Source organism: Pristis pectinata, chromosome 9 (genome assembly GCF_009764475.1).
Source record: "Pristis pectinata isolate sPriPec2 chromosome 9, sPriPec2.1.pri, whole genome shotgun sequence".
Lineage (NCBI taxonomy): Eukaryota > Metazoa > Chordata > Chondrichthyes > Rhinopristiformes > Pristidae > Pristis > Pristis pectinata.
This window is the reverse complement of record NC_067413.1, coordinates 65,782,721-65,806,332: the sequence shown is the minus strand read 5'-3', so window position 1 is coordinate 65,806,332 and position 23,612 is coordinate 65,782,721. Positions and strand designations below refer to the sequence as shown.

General features: G+C 38.5%; 1 protein-coding gene across 1 annotated transcript in view; it reads right to left on the bottom strand.

Annotated features, from left to right (window-relative positions):
- The window catches only part of usp14 (ubiquitin specific peptidase 14 (tRNA-guanine transglycosylase)), a 38,806-nt gene that overhangs the window by 828 nt on the left and 14,366 nt on the right, over positions 1-23,612 (bottom strand). Inside the window, exons 5-15 of the mRNA XM_052022984.1 lie at positions 20,397-20,500; positions 18,547-18,605; positions 15,869-15,999; positions 13,096-13,176; positions 12,112-12,191; positions 11,437-11,551; positions 11,135-11,200; positions 9,084-9,176; positions 7,660-7,785; positions 6,794-6,860; positions 28-135 (exon numbers count right to left, since the gene is read on the bottom strand). Coding sequence (XP_051878944.1) covers positions 28-135; positions 6,794-6,860; positions 7,660-7,785; positions 9,084-9,176; positions 11,135-11,200; positions 11,437-11,551; positions 12,112-12,191; positions 13,096-13,176; positions 15,869-15,999; positions 18,547-18,605; positions 20,397-20,500 — 1,030 coding nt within the window. The remainder of the gene's footprint in view (positions 1-27; positions 136-6,793; positions 6,861-7,659; positions 7,786-9,083; positions 9,177-11,134; positions 11,201-11,436; positions 11,552-12,111; positions 12,192-13,095; positions 13,177-15,868; positions 16,000-18,546; positions 18,606-20,396; positions 20,501-23,612) is intronic.

The window sequence follows — 23,612 nt, the reverse complement described above, 5'->3', positions numbered from 1 at the left end:
AACTGATTATATAAGAGGAAAGATTACCTGATTTTCTTCTAACCCAAGCTACGTAATGACCAGATGAACTTGATCTGCCTTGATGTGTTAGTACTGCCATTAGTTCATAGTATCCACTGTTATTTGAGCCCAAATCTGTTAAAATAAAACAAAATTATAATAATGTTCTTAATCAAAAAGCAAAAAAACAAAAGTTTTAATTCCTATAGTATTACATTACTGATTTTAGCTACATTCAGTGCTTGGAAAAGACAACAAGCAGAGAACAGGCACTATCTTGGTGGTTCTGTTTACTAGTTTAACTCAAACCAACTTTGAAACTCAACAACTTGGTTGCAGATAGTATACTTTTGGGTTTGAAAAGGAGATCCTAATTTGAATTCCTAAAGTGTTACAACACTGTATTTTAAAATGATATACATATATTAAAAAAAACACATACATACATATATGCACACATATAGCAACCATAAGTTTATATCTACTCCTCATTCTTCTAAAAAAAATCAAAACACCTCCAGTCCCTGGGTCAATTTTCCAGTTCATTCAGAATGTCTAGTAACCATCCATGACCAGAAAAGCTGCTCCAGGAGAAAACAAGCAAAATTGCTTCTTCAAACTACTTAGCAGTAGGTTACAATTGTTTTTACCGTAAATCAAAATATTGCTGTACAAGCTGAAGGAAATGCTGGATGTAAACTGTACAATGTTGACAATACGCATTATTTGTAAAATATTACAGCCCTAAAGACAGGTGGAATACCCCTTTTCAAGTAGTTCAACTCATTAGGGAGACTCCAGAAGTGCTGAAGTATCAGCAACAAAAGAAATTCATGCAGGATTCAAATCTAAATAGCAATGCTCAATAGAGGTAAACACACAAACAGGCTCAATTGGAATCATATTGAGAGATGCCTAGGACTGGCCATAATTTGTAATATGTCCCTTGGTTTCTTCCCTCCAATATGGTTGCAATACAAAATGCACTCAATGGTTAAACAGTATTCAGTTACTAAATCACCTGGGATCACTGTGCTACAGGAATCAGTGTGTGCAACCAAGTTGCTGAGTAGTTTTTGCTGCTGAGGAATCCAGAAAGAAATAGGAACAAGAATAGGTGATCCAGCCTTCAAGCCTGCTCTGCCATTCACAAAAATCATGTCTAAAACTTTGGTTAGACCATATTTGGAGTATTGTGTGCAGTTCTGGTCACTACACTACAAGGATGTAGTGACTTTGGAAAGGGTGCAGAAGAGGTTCGCCAGGATTGGACAGTACTAGCTACAAGGAGAGGTTGGACAAACTTGGAATGTTTTCTCTGAGCAAAGGCAGAGAAAGGATAGATCGAGTCTTTTCCCCAGGGTGGTAATGTCAAAAACTGGACAGCATAGCTTTAGGGTGAGAGAGGCAAAGTTGAGAGGAGATGCAAGGGAAAAGGTTTTCTTTTAGACACAGAGCAGTAGGTGCCTGCAACACACTGCCAGGAAGGTGTAGAAGCAGATATGAAAGCAATGTTTAAGGGGCATTTAGACAAACACAAACAGGTAGGGAATACAGTATGGATTATGTACAGGAAGATAGGATTAGTTAGACTGGCCTCATGGTCGGCGCAGACATGATGGACTGAAGGGCCTGTTCCTGGGCTATTCTGTGTAATCTACTTCAGCTCCATTTTCCTGCACTATCATATCTCCTTACTGTCCAGAAATCTATTGTTCTGGGCTTTGAATAACAATACAGCCATCAAGGCTAAAGAATTCCAAAAAGCTCTCCACCCTTTGAGTGAAGAAATCTGCCCTCAGCTCAGTGTTAAGTGATCTACCACTTACTCAGAAACTATGCCCTTGGTCCTCTGCTCCTCAGTCAGGGGAAAAATCTGGAGACACAAGAGACTATAGATGCTGGAATCTGGAGTAACAACATCTGCTGGAGGAACTCAGCGAGTCGAGCAGCATTTCTGAGAGGGAAGGAATTGATGACATTTCAGTTTGATGCAGGGTTTCGACCCAAAGTGTTGACAGTTCCTCCTCCCCCCCCCCCAAACAGATGTTGCTCAACCTACTAAGTTCCTCCAGCAGAATGTTTGTTGTTGCAGGGGAAATAGCTCTTGTATCATGCCCACTGAGCCTTTAAGAATTGTATTTGTTTGGAAGAGATCTCCTTTCACTCTTCTGAAGTCTTAGTCCTAGTCCACTCAATCTTTCCTCATACTGCAAACCTGCTGTCCAGTCTAATGAATCTGCACTCCCACTATGGCAAGTGTATCAGTCCTTCAGTAGAGAGATCAAAATTGTGCACAATTATATACCTGTGACTCTGGTCATCAACTTCTTCATGAACAGGAACAGCCTCCTGCCATCTGCTTTGTTCAGACACCTCAATATTTTATATATTTTTATTAAATCTTCCTTCAGTCCCCTCTTTAAAGAAAACAGTCCCAGCATTTCTAAATTATCCTTTGGTATCAGCAGCAAACTTGAAAATATGATATTTGGTCCTCTTAACCAAAATGGAGTGTGACAATTTGGAGCACAAGTACTGATTCCTGCAATACGCCACTAGTCACAGCCTGCCAACCCGACAATAATCCATTTATTCCCACTCTTTGCTTTCAGTCCAATAACCAGTTTTCAATCTGTGTCAGGGTATTATCTAGCAGTGCACTATTTCCATAAGTGAACAGGTTGTCCACTTGATCTGGAAAGTACCTTATTCTGCCCAGTACCTAGCAATGCAACAGCAACAGCAAAATTCAATAATCGTAGCAGAGGATCTTTCCAACATTAAGGGAATTGAGGTTTGAGGTCAGTACAAGAAAGTGGTACTGAAGTGAAGAAAATTTAGCCATGATTTTACTGAATGGGAAAGCAGTCACAAGGAGTGTAAATATACAAACTGGTGCAGTCTTATGCATTTTGTACCCTGATTGATGAAATGCAGCATGTGCCACTCCACAATTTCTTATCTGAACAATAATTTATACACCTACAAGATTCAGGCAAGCAGAAGATGATAAATGAATAGCATACAATATAAAATAGTATTCTTCTAATGCACTAATGATCTTTCATTAACCTTTCCAACTCTAACCACCACCCTACATTCTTTATTCTAAAATTACACAGTTGAAATTTCTCATCTTTGGAACCTTCCCAGTGTATCTTTCCTGAACCCTCTTTGGAACTTCCTTCATAGTCCCTGATCCATCTACTAATGCATACCTTTTTAGAACCATGCCATTTACTCTAAATTGCCTCTTATTCCTTCTGCCAAAGTATTAAATTCCATCTGCCATTTCCCTGCCCAGTTAACCAATATGTGCCTTCTTGTAGTCTATAACCATCCACTTCACTGTCTATCACACTTCCATCTCAAGAATCAATCCAGTGACTTTTTTTTGTACTTCTGCCAAGAAAATAATGCCCTTTACGTCTGGAGATCAGAGCTGTGATGCTTCATGTAGGAATTATGAGGCACAGGAACAGAGACATTTCAGGTTTTACAAATACAAAGCTTGAAAACTGACAAGTAACAATGGCTTCTAAAAAAAAGCCTACAGAATCCTTTAGCTTTATAAAGAACAGCAGAGGGAACAGAAGCACAGAAGTTGTTCTCAAACTTTAAGATACTGGCTGGATCTCTACTGACATAATGGGCACACACCTTGGAGAGGGTGTAGTAGAGGTTTACTAGAATGATACCAGAGACTGGAGAAGGTAGAGTTGGCCTCCTTTGAACTAAGCAGTTTGACAAGAAATTAGCAAAAGGAAAGATTTAAGTAATTAAAATTCTGGTTTTCTTTAGAAAATAAATTGGGAGAAGCTGCTTCTACTAGCAGAAAGGCTGTTAACTAGAGTAGGCAGAGGCATAGTTAACTGGCAACAGATCCAATGAGGAGTGAAAATTCTTCAGTGTAATAAGTTAGGACATTGAATCTATTGCCCAAAAAGGTGGCAAATTCAATAATAATTTTCAAAAAAATTGACACAGGCTATATTATTTGATCTCATAATCACAGTAGATCAGCAACTATTTGCAGGTCATGACAACAGTCTTAGTTCCAAAGACAATACTATATGTTTGTGATTTGAAGTAATTCACAACACTGTGGCCAGCAGTTTAAATATCACATAAATGGTACAAACTTACACAGTGCACAAACACAACTTCTTATCATTTCATGCTTAGTAGCAACATTTAAAGTATAACATTGTTATGTAAACATTTAAAGTAGGAACACCTTTGTGAAGATAATATTGATGATACTTGGCCATTACATACTACAATGCCACTCACTTAGTCAACAACTTGCATGACAGTTTAGTTTTACTAGCTCCTGTCATCAGTACTGTGGCTATGGCCTTTTGTTTGTCAGTCTCACCTCCCAGATGGATGACTATGAGCTTCACAAATTTAGCAGCTCTACCAGTGACTGCCATTTCTGCACCACAGCTAAAACAAAATAGCACCACAATGGATGATATCAGACCATGCGTGAAAAATCACCTACATACTAATGCCTACAGTTGTATATCTCATTTCTATATTCAAAGATTTTTCCCCCACACTTTTTTTCATTTTATCTTGTTCAACTACTTAGTACTCTCTCTGAAATGTTCAAAAAAAGTCTCACCAACACATTTCATATTACCTTAACAATTCTTCCCCCCTCCCCCCAACAATATTGCTTGACCTGCTGAGTTCCTTCTGTAGAGTGTTTGTTCAGATTCCAGTATCTGCAGTCTCTTGTATCTACATTTCATATTATGTTTGGTTTATTCAAAATGATCTTTTAACTCAGGTATTCTTTGTGATTGTATTGACTGTTTTGATGCTGCTTATAAAACAGTGCATCCTCTAATTCACCATAAGCACTTCCACATTAGAACTTCTTTGATGTTATTAAGAGCCAAATGACGATTCAATGGTAGTGATAGTCAATTTATTTTATTAACATTAAAGAGGACTATTCCTAAAATTTTCAATATTGAACACTAAACAAAGATTTCTAAATTCCAAGCAGAACAAGAACAAATTTTACAAATCATACAATTTTCAGGGCTCTGGAACTACAGAATGTAAGAAAATTCATTTGCACAAAGTCCGATAAACAGCAACAAGATAAATGTTTAGGTTATCTGATTGCGACCAAACAAGATATCAACTAGGAAATAGTGACCAAGGAATCTCCTCTCCTCCAAGAATTCAAAACCTAAATGGGCAGCAAAATATTGGATTAAGGTTTCATCTGAAGGGTGGCATTTGTGACTGATGAGATGGTATGCTTATGTCTCTGGAGTGGGAAGTGAAAAGGAATGAAAAGCAAAACAAAAAAGATGCTGAAAAACTCAAAGTCAGGCAGCATCTGAAGAAAGAGAAACAGAATTAATAACCTTTCTGGTAAATGACATTTCAACAGAATTGAGTTAGAAATCAAACAGTTTTTAAGTTCCAGGAAATGGGGAAGGAATGGGAAGAACAATGAGCAATGTCGAGACAAAGGAAGACTGAATGACTGCCAGCAATGGTGTTATCAGCTGAAGGAAGGTGCTGAAGGATTGTTTACCATAGCTGATTTGTCTGGAAGGATTGTATATTGGAGATGAGTAAAACAGAGTTCCTGGCTTGGCCTACGGCATTGCAACACTGCGAGGCTACAGACAGACATCACAGTGACAGTGAGAAGGAAAACTGAAGTGACAAAAAACTGGAAGCTCAGTGTCACCCATGTGGACTGAACAGTGTTCTAGAAAGCAGTAATCGATCTTCATTTCTTCCTCTGATAAAGAGGGGACTGGACTGAGAGCACCAAATGCAGAATACCAAATTATAAGAGACAGAAGTAAGTTACTGCTTCACCCATAAGAAGCCATAAAAAAATAAGTCAGAATTATCCACAACGCAAAATGTTTTTCATGTTATTCAAATAAAGGGAACAATTTGCCAAACTCATCATTCCGCTATTCCAATAGAGCAGTTAAAATTCAATTTAGTTGCCACAAACATGTTAGACAAGTTGCATTAGAAGGAAACCCATGTCCTGTGGCACCCTGAGGTTTGGCACTCTCATTCCTGAGTTTTGCACCAAAACCTGCATTACAGGCAAGCTTATGATGGTTCCTGACTTTTCCCTAGCTTGAAAGAAATTGAGAAGTCTGTTTTCAGTTTCTCAACCAGGCCAAAGCTTTTTTAAAAATCCATCAATAAGCAGAGTTATTAACTGAGCTTAAAGGATACAAGGCTATCCTCAAAATAGTTTGCAAGAACAAGGAACAAGCAAAATGATATAAAGCAGGAAAAATTCCACAGGAGGAAAATTATAGAGAAAAGGGCAACGAGTATATAGAACACAAATTTAATAGAGACTGGCAAATACAACTTTCATGCCACTGGCACAGATGTGTGGGTCATACCCGTAACAGCACTTTGGATAAATGATGTATGACAAGCTTGTTTAAAAGAATTTACATGTATTTCAGATCCTGACCCTCACATCTCATTGTGGATAAGCAATTACTTTTATTTTGGTGTATGACTTTGTTGACAGTGCAAAAGTAACTTGGTTGTGGTCCTGGGCAATTGCTTCTCATCACTACTAACAACAGAAGTTGAGGGTTTGAGATTTGCCCTCAAAGATCCTTGGCAAGTTGCTGCTGTGCATCTTTTGCTTTGTTACACTGCAGCCACAGTGTGCTGGAGGCAAATACTTTCAACTTCAATAATTATCAATTACTTTACATGACAGAATATGGAAAGCCTCACATTAGAAACAAACTACTAATTACCCACTTACCATTAGGGAAATAAAATGGCTCATACTTGATTTCTTTTGGCTCTCCACTTCCATTTTTAGTGCCAGTCTAATAATAAAAAGGAACAGATAACCAAAGCACTAAATATCAACTTTAGAGATTATGAATGATTGTTGGGTAAATAAAATGCATCAATATCAAGTTCCTGATCTATTATGACTCAAATAAAACTTGCTAAAAAATGTTTGACTGCAGTACATTCAAAGTTCACCATTAGGTTAATATAATTTTAAGAACAAAAGCAAGTTTTATTAAATTCTACTAAAATATTCACAGCCAATTCCTCATGAAACATTGTCACTGATATGTCAGAGATCAAACTGATTCAATATAGCAAGGCATTCTAATTTGACCTCCATTTGAAATCTCAAATTCAAATTGTCCTAATGCACTGGTTCTTCATAGTGAAGAAAACATGATTAATTCAGAATACACGGTTAATTCCCAATACACAATTAATTCCCAATACACAATGCCTCTGCTGAATATCAAGTGGTAAACGATATAAGAATCAAAGCAATGCAGCGGAATAGATCAATCGGGCTTTCCCTTCAGGAACAAATCTTGCCCAACCTGAGGCATGGAAAGTCTTCTCTTTCTAGTAATTGCAAAAGTGCTATTATGAAGGAGGTTTGCTAAGAAATCTGTTCTGTAAGGCATGGTCAGATAATTTAAAAAAAAGCATTTATTTCAAGATTAGATTTTTCAGAGTCTCAGAGTAGCTACTGACATAGAAAATAATAAATATGGGCATGTTCCATTCTGAAGTTGTGCAAAGGGGCACTGTAGGGCAAGTGCTTTACTGTACAGTTAATTATATCAAATAACAGGAAAAGACTTAAATTACCTTCATCTGCATATCAGCTTTCCGGTCTTCTTGTTCCTTGAATTTTAACCTATGTGGAACCATTTTTTCTTGTAGCTCTGGTACACACAGTTCATATACATCGAGCATTAAAGGGAACTTGACATCCTGAGGACAATTATAAAACACATTTTCTATTTATAGCTGCAAAACTACATTAATGACACGTTAATATACCTTCCCCTTTAAAGATTTCTAATAGAAATATTGTAATACAAATACGAGGCTGTCATTTCAATACCAAGTACTGAAATTGCAACTGCCAACACAAACAACTAGCACTTAAGTTTGTTAAATTGTAAAAGTACCAAGAGGCAAGACTTCTGGCCTAATCCAGTTAAAAATAGAGACTTGACCCTTTTGCAACCACTTGGACTGTCTAAAGCACCTTACATCCAATGAACTACTTTTTAAAAATATAATTAAGCAGTATTATTGCACTGAATGCAGTATTATTGAAGGAAATGCTCAACTTTAGGCTGGAGTGACCATATGCAATTCTGACTGGTGGATTTTACCAGGGATCTGAAACTAACTTTGAGAAAAGGCTTAAGAGAATGGGATTACTTCCATACTGGAGGAAAGAATGTTGAGGAGACCAATGATTTTTACAATTTAGAAGAGTTTTTAATACAATGAATAGGAAATATATTTCTTCTGGCTATTGATAATGAACATTGATCTAAAATTGCCATCAAAAGTGAGAAGAAATATTGGTAGTTATTTTTAGTAAAGAGCACATGGTAGAGATGCTTTGACACAAGGAATGCAAGGCTTTTAAGGGAAAAGTGAACAAATATGTACAGCTGAGGAAGCAGCTTGTGGATTGGGAGGACAGTATGATTATATTTGTAATATCTGGCACCAAACTACATCCATACACTGCAAATGCCAGTGGTGCCTTACATTGATATCAAATTATCACACACAGTGGAAATCAGTTTCTTCCATTTCAATTGTTTCAACAAATTTAAATAACAAATTATACCAATTTAAGAGAAAAGGAAAACAAAACTTGAAAAAAAATGTTTATAGCAATCACGTCTAACTCTCCCTTCCAAGTTTGACTCCAGTATGCTTCCTGGACAGATTAATAGAATTAGTAAATATTCAAGGGCAGCAGCACCTGTAATCAATTAAATACCAATTATCTGTGTTTCTTTTTGAATATAAGACAGTCATAAGTAATTTGCACATGTGTTTGTGTGGGGAATAATTCAAGAAGACCCTTTGGCCTATTTTAACTTAGTTAGTCTCCAAAGCACAGGTGTCTACTTTGCAAAAAAAACTGAATGACTTAAAAAGGAAAACCAAGATCAGTCAATGAAATGGCAATCCAGAGAACCAAATGAAGAAACTGTCTTTCTAAATGTACTATGATCAGTCAATAGATTACAATTACAAACCTTGAGAACTTTGGCATTTACAGACTCTTTTTCCTTGTAGAAAAATCTCACCATCTGAACTGTCAGGTAGGCAGGCAAACGGCATATTTTAGACTAAATTAGGAGGAAATAAAAATGATTAAATAGTGTTTAAATCTCAGTAGGAGCACAGTATGGCTACACACTGTCATAATTCATTTCACAACAGATTTACTCAATAGAAAAGCATGATCATTTGTTCAATTTGCTGAACTTCTTTGTATGGTTCAACTACAAGGTCAAAGTAGGGATGTTCACAATGTTTGCACAAAGATCAATTCCAAATGAAGTTGTCCATGCTTGCAAGCATCAAGACCTAAACACCACTCAGGCATGGGCTAACAAGGAGAAAATAATGGTCAGACAACAGATGACCCAACGAGAGTCTGACCACCTACTATCACTGGGTTCTCACCACCAACTTGCCGGGAGGTCGTCTTTGACTGTAATTCAATTGGGCAGCCACATAAATACTATGGCTACAAGAGCAGGCCAGAAACTGGATTCCTGCAGCAAGTGGCTCATTTCCTGACACCAAGACATTCCCACCACCTACAAAACATAGGTCAGAAATGGATGGAATACACTCCACTTGTCTGGCTGAGTATAGCTCCAAAAACACTAAAAATGGTCAATGATACCTTGCAGCCCACTTGATTGGTACCACCCTAAATGTTTGTTTCCTCCACAACTAGTGTACAGTAGCTGCAGAGTGTACCATCGACAAAAATATACTGCAGCTGCTAGGCTAGGTGAAAGCACCTCCCAAACTCAGGACCTCTACCACCACAGGACTTCAGTTGCATTGGAACACCACCAATACTGGCCCATTCCCCAAGTAGCACACCATACTGATTTGAAAATATATCAATGCTTACAGGTCCAAATCCTGGAACTTCCTACCCAACAGCAGAGAGGGAATACCTTCAACTTAAGGACAGCATCAGTTCAAGGCAGCAGCTCATTACTACCTTATGAAGGACAATTCAGGGTGGGCAATAAATGCTGACTTTGCCAGCAATGCCCAAATCCTAAAAAATGTACTTTAAAAAGAAAGAAATTACATCAAAGCACAACTGCAGAAAACACAAACAAACAAAAGAATATCTGCAGAGTTTTAGCGACCATGCAATTTTAGACACATCCACTGCTGATTGTCAGGCCCATCTTTCTTTCTCAATAGTATAGGGGGATATGAGGCAGGCAGTCAAACATAAATGTCTCAACAATAGGAGTTAATATTCTAAAACACAGCAATTTGAAATGAAATTCTTTAATGAAAGAAAGAATTTAATTTGTGTGAAACTATTGGTACATAAGGAGGTGCCAATTTGCTTATAGGTTTAAACCAGGATCATTTCATTCTATGGTGTGCAAAACTAGATGACAACCTGGGCTGCAAGAAAGGCCCATCAATTGGCTATGGATGCCCAGATCTGGGAGAAGGGACAGGGGAGCAATCTAAACAGCATTTAGCAATCCCTGCTGGAGTTACGGATATATACAAATCAAGATGGGGACTTTACAACTTAGCTCAACGTTGTGGATAATACCCCATCCCCTTTTCCTGTCTCAGCTCACAGAGCAATGACTATGCCAAATGTAATTAATTGGCTCAAAGCACTTGGCGACATTGAGTGCGAAGGCCACTAATGAAAGATCTTTCCTTTCACTAACCAATTATGAAAATGCTCTGAAAAGGCTGCAAAAATGCACTGCTGACAAATGGTATAGAATCTTTGGAATTCTAAGTGTTTAAAAAGTATTTTCTTCTTGGTGGGGGAGGGGGTGAGAGTGGAAAAATAAATGGGACCAGAAAGGGAAAGACATTTTCCTAATCATTTTCTACCTATTTGTAACAGTTAACAAAACACAATGGCTTGACAACATGAAACACCAATCTTAATTCAGAAACATAGTAGCAATTTTCAAATTCCATCTTATTTCTTAAAGTCCATATTTAATCCACAGGCAATCTACTGCCAAATGCTTTCTTCATTCCCAAACATGATCATTTATGATATTACACTTACAGATTTGATGTACAAGGCATTTCTTTGCAACGTAGGAGAATGCTTGGTGATCTCTTCTTGAAGACGCTGAGAAGTTAAAAATTATGTTATTTGGAGATCTAGTAAAACTGATGCAGTTTTGCTAATATTTAGGCAATTTTTAACTCACAGAAGAATGAAATACTTGTAAGTACAAGAAAACATGATTAAAAGCCTAAACAATTAAACCGTAAAATAATTGTTAATCCTATTTTGTCATCATTTAATTCATCTCAATTTTCTTTAGAAACCTTTGAAGATTAATTTGAACTTTTGATACATACCAGCTTTAGCCCTGTAAATAGATATTTGACCTCTTGATTAATGAAACAACTAAGCTGAAGCTGAGTTTCCTTGCCCTTTGTTACCTCCTCATCTTCAGCCTCTGTACACTTCATGCTTTATGAAAGTTAAGGAAGAACGTGAAAGACTGTACTGTCAGAAGACAATGCTGTCAAAGGAACAGATGAGACTCCACGTATCATAAATAAGATTAAAATTTTGTGTTACAATTTTAACAAACACTGAAGAGAAGTTACATGGATTTAACTAATCGGATCTTCTGACGGCCAACAAGACTGCCCTCAGATCACAGCTTCTTCCAACCTCAATCTTTTGACACGAGAATGGCGAAGCTTTGTACAACACAGAGCTATTTCAACCACAAGTGCCTGGTCCTACCCTATAGTGCTTGCAGTTGTCAAGAGCAGTTCTGGAGCATTGATCCTCAGAGGAGAAAAGATCTAAGTGCTGACAATTAAGCATCTCGCCCAATATTTTCAACTTACAAATATAAGACAAGTTCAAATGGTGATTGTAGAAACAATTTGGCTGTATTTCCACCACTGGTACTGTAACACAACAACTGCGTTTAAGCCACATAACAAAAAAACCTCTACTTTTTCTCAACTAGAGGTTCCCCCAACAGCTTTGCTCTGGATTTATTTTTAAAAGGATACGTGGTTTCATATTCTATACCAAAGAACTGATCAATGAAATTTTTCTTGGGTGTTGAAGCTGCTGCTCCCTCTGAATTAGTCTACAGGGAAGAAAAGTAACAGTTATTCTGAGGTAAATGTTTGTTTGCAAACTATGAGAAATAATATAGAAAGTTCTAAGCTTGGTTCATTGTAAAAGATTATCAATTTGTTAATTTCAGATTTATTTAAAATCACAGGGATCATGAATAATATGTTGGGGCGGAAATTCAGTAACCAAAATCAATGTTTGGGTCCTACACTGGCTCACAGATTACTGGCTACTTTGATACCAATCACAACAAAGGCAGTGGCTTTCATTTTATTTGATCTCCAATGAGCCAAGACAGATAGCAATACATGCACCATATACTGTAATTTGTATTTTTACTATTTCATATTTTAATAATTAAAAGGTAATTAAAATTTGTAAAGCAATGAGATGCAGACTGAATCAACAGTTCAACTGTTATTGACTCTTTACTAATTAAGGGCTCTTAAAAAGGATTTCAAACCAAAAAGATCAGGCACAATTCCCAGCATTTTAAAGCACCAGAACCATTATGACCTTGTCACAATCTATAGAGAAATGAGCCTGCTATTAAACTCTAGCATTTATGTCTTCATACACATGACTTAAAAATATCATTATCTGGTTATGTATAGTTATTTTACGTGCATAATCTTCAGAAATAATTCGGATAATTCACCAAGTTCACGACTTTATTGATCAGAGAACTATGGTGCATTGATGGAACAATTTCAAGGGGGAAATCAACCTCAGAAGAGGTGAAGAGAGAAAGGAGTGTCCTTACAATGACTGAAGTGTTTTGAAATGTCTATAATCGGTTTTTAAGCAAACAACCAAAGTCTCTTTCTTGAAGCTAGCTATGAGAATAAGTTGCAACACTACCACAGCACACAGAAAAGCACAAGTTAAAACAGGCATGTTAGCTACACTTATACCTCCATTGGTGTATCTAATTCCAAAGGGTCAAGCTTCTGTTGCAGCACCCTCATGATTTGTACCCAACACTCATTAGCATCCTAAAAAGGGTACATAAATGAACTGTTAGAAATGTCATAGGCACCACACCTTAAAAAACATTTTTTTAAAACTTTTACGCAGTTAATAAACATGTCATCTTGAACCCTATAATTACCCTGGATGGTAATTTGTTGAAAGCAAAACCAGATCATATCAGATTTATTTTACAATAAATCTTTCATATTTTTATATACCTGCATAACTATTGGAACTTCAAACAGAAGTTTCCTAACCCTATCATATCTGTATTTAATTTAACTGCAAAGATAAACAAAGACCAATCCGACAGAGTGAATAGATACAGAAAAGAAGGAACAGTGAGCTTTTTTTTAAACAAATGAACTGATCAGATGAAGCCTGCATTGACATGTAGTGGGGTAAATCTTATTAAATCAATCTTGTTGAATTTTAGAATTACTATTTACATCAGGGAGTGTCAAGGGACATTATTTACATGAACATCCAGAAAGCATTCACAGAGATGGTTAACACAACTGAGAACACATAGCACTGGAGGGATATTATCCACGCGGTTAGGGAATTCGTTAGGAGCTAAGGGACAGGGGGTGACACTCATGGGTAGGTACTCCATTTAGCAGGATGAGACTAGTGGCATCTTCCAGCTCTGCTTGGACCAGGGCTTATGGCAATATCCATAAATAATGCTGTGACACCAAGTTTGTAGCACAGCAAATAGTGCAGATGGCAGCAAAAGATCACCGATAAATTAACTGGATAAAAACCAGAGCTGTTGAAGATGAAAAGTGGGGAAATGTGAAGATATCCACTTCAGATGCAGAAGAGACACTGGTTTATTTTCTAAATGTAAAAAAGTGAGAAACCATGAAGTAGCAATGATAATTAGGAGCCATCTGTGAAAATTATAAAAGAATCATTTGAAAGGCCAATGGAATCTTGGTGTTTTATGCAAAGGAAGCTCTAAGATAAATGCATTTAGTTTTGGGAACCAACATTTGGGCAGGATATACTGATTAGGAAGTGTTGTAGTACAGACAAAGTGGCAAGATATAAAGAATTGAAGTAGGTAAAAGGAGTCAAGTTATGATTGCCATGATTTAGTTAAATGGTCATTCCTGCAACTATATTCCAAACCTACTGTCAACACAAAACAGGTAGCTTGACAGATTAAGCTTAATATAAATGTGACTGAAAGGGAGGGAAAGAGATCAGTTTGGACAAGTATGCCTTTTATTATTTTAAATTACACTCACCAGGATAGTAGTTAGGAAAATAAATCAGTGAATTAATCAGCCAATAAAATAAAAACCTAATTCAATCACTTAAAATTCAATTAAAGTTCTGTTTTTACCACCAATGTTAAAAAGAACAAATCTTTTAAAGGCAGGGTGAGGAAAGTTAGCAGAAGACATTGGTGTTTCGATGATCAAAGAATGTACAAGATTATGCTATGAGCAACAAGCACACCTAAATATAAGGTACTAACCAGGTAAAGCTTATGACATGGGTTTACAGGGATGTTAAACTGCAAAAGAAAGATTCAACAGACAGAGCTCAACAATCACACAACCAACTAATCAAATCACAGCAAAGCACTGCAGCTGCAAATGGCGGAGGCGTGTAAAGGGCCAACATGAGGTGGAGCCCCTTTCACCAATCATCACTAGTACTACTGTGCTAACCAATGGAAGGATCCATGATTTTGGTGGATGGGCAAGATGGGCAACTGCAGATAGCAGGATAAATTCAATCAAACTCACTCCCAACCAACATTCATTCAACAGTGATGTCAGAAGATATTATTAATATTCCTATAAAATACAACTTAATCACCAATAACCTATACATTCACATTCAGTGTGTGAAGACCACTGGTATATACTACAACCACAGGCGTGCTGATGATGGGAGAGTATAAATGTTTACAGCAAGAACCACACCACCATGCAGCAATACCTGGATAATAGTCAGGCTAAGGTAGAAACACGACAAGGAATATTTGTGTCACACGTGTCCACATTGATTATTCCCAACGAGAGAATTTAACTACCATCTCCTAATATTCAAAAAGTGTTACCTACCCTGACACCCCAACAACATTCCGATTAGTAATTCAGCTGAACCAGCTACATAAATACTGTGGCTCATCTGATTCCCCAAAGCCATTCCTCTATTGATAGAGTAGAAATCAGAAATGTGCAAGAATACACTTCACTTGCCCAGGTGAGTGCAGGTCAAGGAACCCAATAACATTGAGAGTAATGTTGCCTTCTTGACTGGCATCCCATCCTTCATTCTAAATATCCACTCTTTCCACAACAAAAGACCATATAGCAGCTTATGCAATCTTTAATACACTGCAGCAACTCAATACTTCTTCAACTGCACCTCCCAAACCTAAAATGTACATCCCTCAATACAATCTATGCCAGTACGAGGTCAAAAACTGCAAAGGGATGGTAACATCAACACCTGCAAGTTCTCCAAGTCAGACACTATACTTACTTAGAACTGTAGCACCATTCCTTCAACAGCACAGGTTTAAAATGGCAAAGCTCCCTATTCAACAACATTTTGGGAATCTCTTCATAACAGACTGGAGTAGTTCAAGGCAATGGGAAATTAGTGATGGGCAATAAATACAGTCAGTGCCCACATTCCAAAAATTAATTAGAACAGAATACATTTGAAATAGCATTTTACACAACTTACCTGCTGAAGATACTGGCCTTGTTCCCCTTTCTCTGCAAATTGGGGGAATGCCATGTGAAGAAACTGCAGTAGAATTATAGGTGGAATACTAGAGGATGTTTTATCCATTGATTCAAATAAGTCTCGAAAAGCTGAAATAAATGGACACAATTCGTCATTTTTCTATTTAAGGATTTCTGGTGATAATTTACACAAATATTAAGTCGTAACGTCTGGTTAAGCCTGATGGGACAGATTTCAAGGGGTTGAAGTGGGCAGAGATTTTACCTTGAATTGATAGCTGGAGATTTTTCTTAAGGAGTTGATGCCACGTCACTGCACTGAAATATCAGTTTGGTATACTGAATGAGTGTTCAATGTTAGAACTGTCAGAGCTTGGGACTAGCATGGAGGAAGCTGCTTTGAAGAAGGGTGGAGAGAATAGTGATTTGGAAGCTTAAAAAAAAAGGTTAAGACTGGACACCTGCTAGCTGAGGCAAAGCCAGAAGTTTACAAAAAATTCAGCCAGATAAACCTCTTAACATGGAAAAGCCAACAATGTTTTTATTATTATATGCACAGTTGATGTTGTGCTGAATCTGCAAACAAAGATGTATAATTTACTTCAAATATCCAGACTAAAAATTAGTTTCAGAGTATTGCCAGGAACATTAGCAGGCAGGTAGTCTGAAAAATGCCTGCTAATTTTCCCCCATCTTCCAAAGTATGTTTCTCAATCATTTCACAGCAGATCAGTTGAGAGGAGAACTAGTGCTTAGTGGTGGTACTGGGAGGTATGGGTCAGCTTGCCAGCTGGAAATGCAAACAGTGATTTTGCTTAAGTTGGTAGATTGGTCAGGTGAAAGGCAAATGGTGATATTCCTAAAGGTGGCAAAGCAACTACCTTAAAAAGGGATATAGAAGCTTAGAGTTAAGGCTGGAGAGGCAAGTTCACAGTGCCAGCTGGGACTTGGACCTGAAGGTCCTTTGTTCTGCAAAAAGAAAAAAGGCCTCACAAGATCTGAAAAAGCCTTCCTTTATACGAGAGGTGCGTGGATGACATGGGGCATAAATACACAAATTATGTCTGTCATTGCATATCATCAAACTGCACTTATCCAGTGTCATAGTTAATTAATTCAGCAGACACAAGGAAGACAGACATGGAATACTGAACAGTACAGCACATGAACAGGCCCTTCGGCCCACCATATCTGCAACGGTAATGACACCAATCTAAACCATATCCATCTGCCAGCACATGGTCCATATCCTTCTATTTACTGTCTGCTCATGTGTCTGTCTAAATGCCTCTTAAGTGTTGCTATCATATCTGCTTCTACCATCTCCCCTGGCTGCGCATTCCAGGAACCTACCACTTTCCGTGTTAAAAAAACCTACCTTGCACATTTCCTTTAATATTTCCCCCTCTCACCTTAAAGCTATGCCCTCTAGTATTTGACATTTCCACCCTGGGAAAAAGACTGACTATCTACTCTATCTATGCCTCTCGTAATTTTATATACTTTGATCACGTTGCCCCTCAGTTTCTGATGCTCCTGAGAAAACAATCCAAGTTTGTCCAACCTCTCCTTATAGCTAATCACTCCAATACAGGCAACATCCTGGTGAACCTCTTCTGTATCCTCTCCAAAGCCTGCACATGATTCCTAGTGTACAGTGACCAGAAATGCACACAATACTCCAAGTATGGTCTAACCAAGTTGCAACATGACCTTCCTGACTATTATACTCAGTGTCCCAACTGACAAAAGCAAGTATGCTATACACCTTCTTTACTACCCCATCTACTTGTGTTGCCACTTTTAGGGAGCTATGAAGTCGCACCCCAAGATCCCTCTGTACATTGATGTTCCCAAGGGTCCTGCCATTTACTGCATACTTTTCTCTTGCATCACCTCACACTAGTCTCCATCTGCCATTTCTCCACCGCAATTTCTAACTAACTGATTTATATCCTGCTGCATCCCTTGACAACCTTCCTCGCTGTCCACAGTCCATTAATTTTCATGTCATCTGCAAACTTCGTATCAGAACGCCTACATTTTCTTTGAAATCATTACAAACAACATTGGTCCCTGCATTTTTCCTTCCAGAACACCACTGGTAACAGACCTGCCGTCAGAAAAACACCCTCTACCACTACCCTCTTGTCTTCCAGGTTTGGAACAAAGGAAAATTCACAAATTTGTGCGACATAACCGGAGTCCCGGTTTTCAGTAACTTTTCATCTTTCATTGCAATTGGATTCATGGAAACAAAAGCATGGCCTTGAATTGAATTTCAAGCAAAAGAAACAAACCATATTAATGACCAGGAGTTAAATAATTTGTTAAAAGGTTAGAAGCCAAAGAGCCCTGCCTGTTCTTCTATGTGTACAACAGCAGTGTTACAGGAAAGCACTTACAAAGGAAACTGCCACTGTTTGCCTACTACCATAATCCCCTCTCTTCCCTTGACTCTGTACATCAAGTACCCCTTCCAACTACCGTCATATCTTTTAAATAAATTTCTCAATCATCTTAGCTAGCTTGCTGCTCATACCCATGTAATATACTTTCTCCCAATTTAAAACTCAAAACAGGTGCAACTAAGTTTCTCTGAACTTTGATAAAGGTAAAAAGGCAGTTAAACCAAAGATAGAGTGTAGGAATATAATTAAAGACTACTTTACCTACCTGCTGTTATATACTGTGGTGGAGTCATAGGCACTGAAGCTCTCAAAGCACCTTTATATCTGAAAGGGTAAAGAAATTCCTTATCTCAGTTCTGAACAGTTAACCCCTTACTTTGAATCAGTCACGATTAGTTCTAGGCAACCCATCCAAAGGAAACATCCTCTCTGCATCAACTTTGTCAAACTCCGAAAGAATTTTGTGTGTTTCACCTCCCATTCTTCTAAACTCACACGTTTAGCCTTAGTCTGTTTAATCTATCCTCACATGATAAACCCGCTTTCCCACAAATCAATTGGGAATCTTCACTGTATTCCTTCTATTGCAAGGATATCTTCCTAAGGGAAGTATAACGGTCCAGTACACAATATTCTGTATGTACAGTAGTCTCACCAGGCCCTGTATAATTGGAACAAGCCATCTACGTCTACCCTTGCTACCCCTGTACTCAACTCCTTTCGCAATAACTGCGATAAATCGGGACAGCGACACACAATTCTCCCATCCTCCCACCTCCTCCCCACCCCCCAAGATAATTATCATGAAGCAAAAATTATTCTTTTGCTTTGTTCTCACATTACATTAAAATTCATATTCCATACTATTGTTAATTGTTGCCATAATTTACATTGTTTTTTTTTAAAAAGCTATAGTAACATATTCACCACTTGACCTTTGATGATAATCATCTTGTCAAGTTTATTTTCCTTTATATAAACATATTATGTTGATGTTTGGGTTATTTACAATATTTAAATGATACCTCCATTTAGAAGTGGGGTTTGCGTTTCATTGGAAATTAAAATCAGCAATACGGAAGTTAAAACCAAGGTTGCTATAACTGAACTATCGATGTGCTATTTAAAATGTCTTAATATAGCATTTACAAGTTTGGCAGTGGTTGAATTACCAGACGAGTCATCTGGAGGCCTGGACCAACAATCCAGAGACCCTGGTTCAAATCCCACCACAGAAGCTGTGCAATTTAAATTCATTAATAAGCTAGAATTTAGAAGAACAACCACCAGTCACAGTAATGATGACCACATGAAGTCCAAATAGAATTGAAAAAAAATCTGATTCATTATTGTTTCCCAGGGAAGTAAATCTGCTCTGACCTGGTCTGGTTTATATGTTACTCCAAACACAACCCATGTGGTTGACTCTTAAATGATCTCACAAGCCACCCAAGCTGCAGATAACTCATCACCATTTTCTCAAAGGCAATAAGGGATGTGAAATGAGCGCTAGCCTTGCCAGCAATACCAGAGCGCAAAAAAAAATAAATTCAAAAGTGCAACAAAACAAAATTCAAATCATAATTATACTTAACATAATTCCTTCTCCAGTTATCAGGCTTTTTAACTGTAAGGTACAATATAAATTTGCAGCTCATAACTTCTTAATATATCTAGTGCATTTCTTTCCTCGCTTTTGTAAGAGCTTTACTTTTTCTTCTATCTGGCTCATTTTGCAATTGAGAATATGAAATCCGCAATCCATGTTAACCTGCAACAACAACACCCACCCGCAACAGCAATGAAAAAAATGACTCATCTTACAGGAAACCATCTAGCCGCTGGCAATCCTATGTATTCATTAACAAACAATCTTCAATTAGTACAATTTTTCATATTCATTATTTCCTGATCAACATAGTGTCTGGAGGAAATGTAAAATGAGAACTGACATTAATCCTATTTAAGATCTTTTTGACAATAACCCTTAGTTAATACGTTAATACATTGATTATGTACACATCACATAATCGATTTTGAAGACAAGAATTAGCATGGGATTGTTACTGAGCACACTTATGTATTCTAAATCTACTTGCAGCTTTTTGTCCTTACTTTTTCAAGGTGTCCCTGAGTTCAGGCACTGAACGTAGACACTGTACAGTAGCATTCATGTAACAGGTGTTTCCAAGATTGGTGAGCCCACATGGAAGATCCATCTGCCAACAGAAAAGAAACCAATAGCCAGTCATTTACATCAAAGGACAATCTCCAGACTAAACATAGGCATTAGGCAGGTTGGTACAGCTTTAACAGGGCTGCCGCACAGATTATATTCCTATATCTGTTCTTCTGGTGGTGTGTAAAGAAAAAGATTTTCATCTGTAGTTTCTAATGTTTACCACTTAGCACTATCAGAATAGGAACAGAAGCATACTGGGTACCCTTTTAACCATGAATGGTACAAAGAACCAGAACTTATTCCTGGTATGATAGTGAAATTAATGTCCAAGCTCTGGCTGTCACTTTAACTTCCCAAAATGAAAACCCTGGATCAGATTGTGATCTAAACAAAATCCCCTCTGTTTAGGTTGGTCTTCAGCTTTCAAAAATTATAGCAACTTTACTAATAAATAAACTGATATACTGAACCACATAAATTAGATCATTAGAACTAGAAAATTAGTTCCAAGTCTAGTTTGCCTCAACTTGCAACTGAAAGTTGTACATGTGGAAACTGAAGGACTTGGTGCAGGGACAAGAAAAATGGGATGAAAACTGAAGATAGAAGACTACAGCACAATACAGACCCTTTGGCCCACAATGTTGTGCCGACATTTTATCCTGCTCTAAGATCTATCTAACCCTTCCCTCCCACATAGCCCCCTATTTTTCTATCATTCACGTGTCTATCTAACAGTCTCTTAAATGTCCCTAATGTATCTGCCCCCAAAACCTCTGCCGGCAGTGCGTTCCAAGCACCCACCACTCTCTGTGTAAAAAAACTTATCCCTGACATTCTCATTATACCTTCCTCCAATCAACCAGGGATATTTATTCCATTCAACACCCCTCTCACTGGGTTCAAAGCCTTTGTGTCCTTCATTTTCTTTGGACTGAAGGAGGAAGTACTGGGTCTAAACATTACAAATCCATGCTGTAAGGAAAGAAACTCTTCCAATTGGCGGAAGTTTCAAGAACCAGGTACAGCACAGTGGTACAGCTAGTACAGCTGCTGCCTCACAGTTCCAGTGATCCCGGGTCAATCTTGACCTCCAGTGCTGTGTGGAGTTTGCACGTTCTTCTTGTGACTGCATGGGTTTCCTTCAGGTGCTCTGGTTTCCTCCCACATTGAGAGGTTAATTGGCCACTGTAAATTGCCCCTAGTGTGTGGTGAGTGATAGAATCTGAGAGGGAGAGGCAGTTAAGAGGAAATAAAATGGTTAGGATTAGTGTAAAATACCAGGATTAGTGTAAATGGGTGCTCGATAGTGGGCTTGGACTGTGGGACGAAGGGCCTGTTTCCATGCTGTATCTCTCTATGACTCTAGAATGAAGGTGAATGAACCGTAGAATCATAGAACAATACAGGCCCTTCGGCCCACCATGTTGTGCCGACCTTCAAACCTCACCTAAGACTAACCCCTTCCTCCCACGTATCCCTCTATCTTAAATTCCTCCATATGCATATCTAACAATCTCTTGAACTTGACCAATGTATCAGCCTCCACCACCACCCCAGGCAGCGCGTTCCATGCACCAACCACTCACTGGGCGAAAAACCTCCCTCTGACATCTCCCTTGAACTTCCCATACCCTCTTGTATTGAGCATTGGTGCCCTGGGAAAGAGGTGCTGGCTGTCCCTAATATTTTGTACACCTCTATCATGTCTCCTCTCATCCTCCTCCTCTCCAATGAGTAAAGCCCTAGCTCCTTTAGTCTCTCCTCATAATCCATATTCTCTAATCCAGGCAGCATCCTGGTAAATCTTCTCTGCACCTTTCCAACGACTCCACATCCTTCCTATAATGAGCCAACCAGAACTGGACACAGTACTCTAAATGTGGTCTAACCAGAGTTTTGTAAAGCTGCATCATTACTTCGCAGCTCTTAAACTCGATCCCACAACTTATGAAAGCTAACATCTCATAAGCTTTCTTAACTACCCTATCCACCTATGAGGCAACTGTCAGTGATCTGTGGATATTAACCCCCAGATCCCTCTGCTCCTCCACACTGCCCAGAATCCTTCCATTTACCTTGTACTCCGCCTTGGAGTTTGTCCTTCCAAAGTGTACTACCTCATACTTCTCTGGATTGAACTCCATCTGCCACTTGTCAACCCAGCTCTGCATCCTATCAATAGCCCTCTGTCAGCTTCGCCAGCCCTCCACACTATCCACCACACCACCGATCTTTGTGTCATCTGCAAACTTGCTAACCCACCCTTCCACCCCCTCATCTAAGTCATTAATAAATATCACAAGAAGTAGAGGTCCCAGAACCGATCCCTGTGGGACACCACTAGTCACAGCCCACTAATTCGAATGAACTCCCTCCACCACAACCCTCTGCTTTCTACAGGCAAGCCAATTCTGAATCCACACGGCCAAGCCTCCCTGGATCCCATACCCTCTGACCTTCTGAAGAAATCTACCATGCGGAACCTTGTCAAATGCCTTACTAAAATCCATGTAGACCACATCTACTGCACTACCCTCATCAATCTTCCTGGTCACCTCCTCAAAGAACCCTATCAGGCTTGTGAGGCAAGATCTTCCCTTCACAAAGCCATGCTGGCTGTCCCTAATCAGTCCATGATTCTCTAAATGCTCACAGATCCTATCCCTTAGAATCCTTTCTAACAGCTTACCCACCACAGACATAATTCACTGGCCTGTAATTCCCTGGACTATCCCTACTACCTTTCTTGAATAAGGAGACAACATTCGCCACCCTCCAATCCTCCGGTACCATCCCCGTGGACAATGAGAACTCAAAGATCCTAGCCTAAGATTCAGCAATCTCCTCCCTCGCCTCACAAAGCAGCCTGGGAAATATTCTGTCAGGCCCTGGGGACTTATCTGTCCTAATATTTTCTAACAGCTCCAACACATCCTCTGTCTTGATATCTACATACTCTACAACATTACCCTTACCAACACTGTCCTCAGCATCATCAAGACCCCTCTCCTTGATGAATACTGAAGAGAAGTATTCATTGAGAACCTCACCCACTTCCACAGCTTCCAGGCACATCTTGCCACCTTCGTCTTTAATCGGACCTACTTTTACTCTAGCCATCCTTCTGCTCTTCACGTACGAGAAAA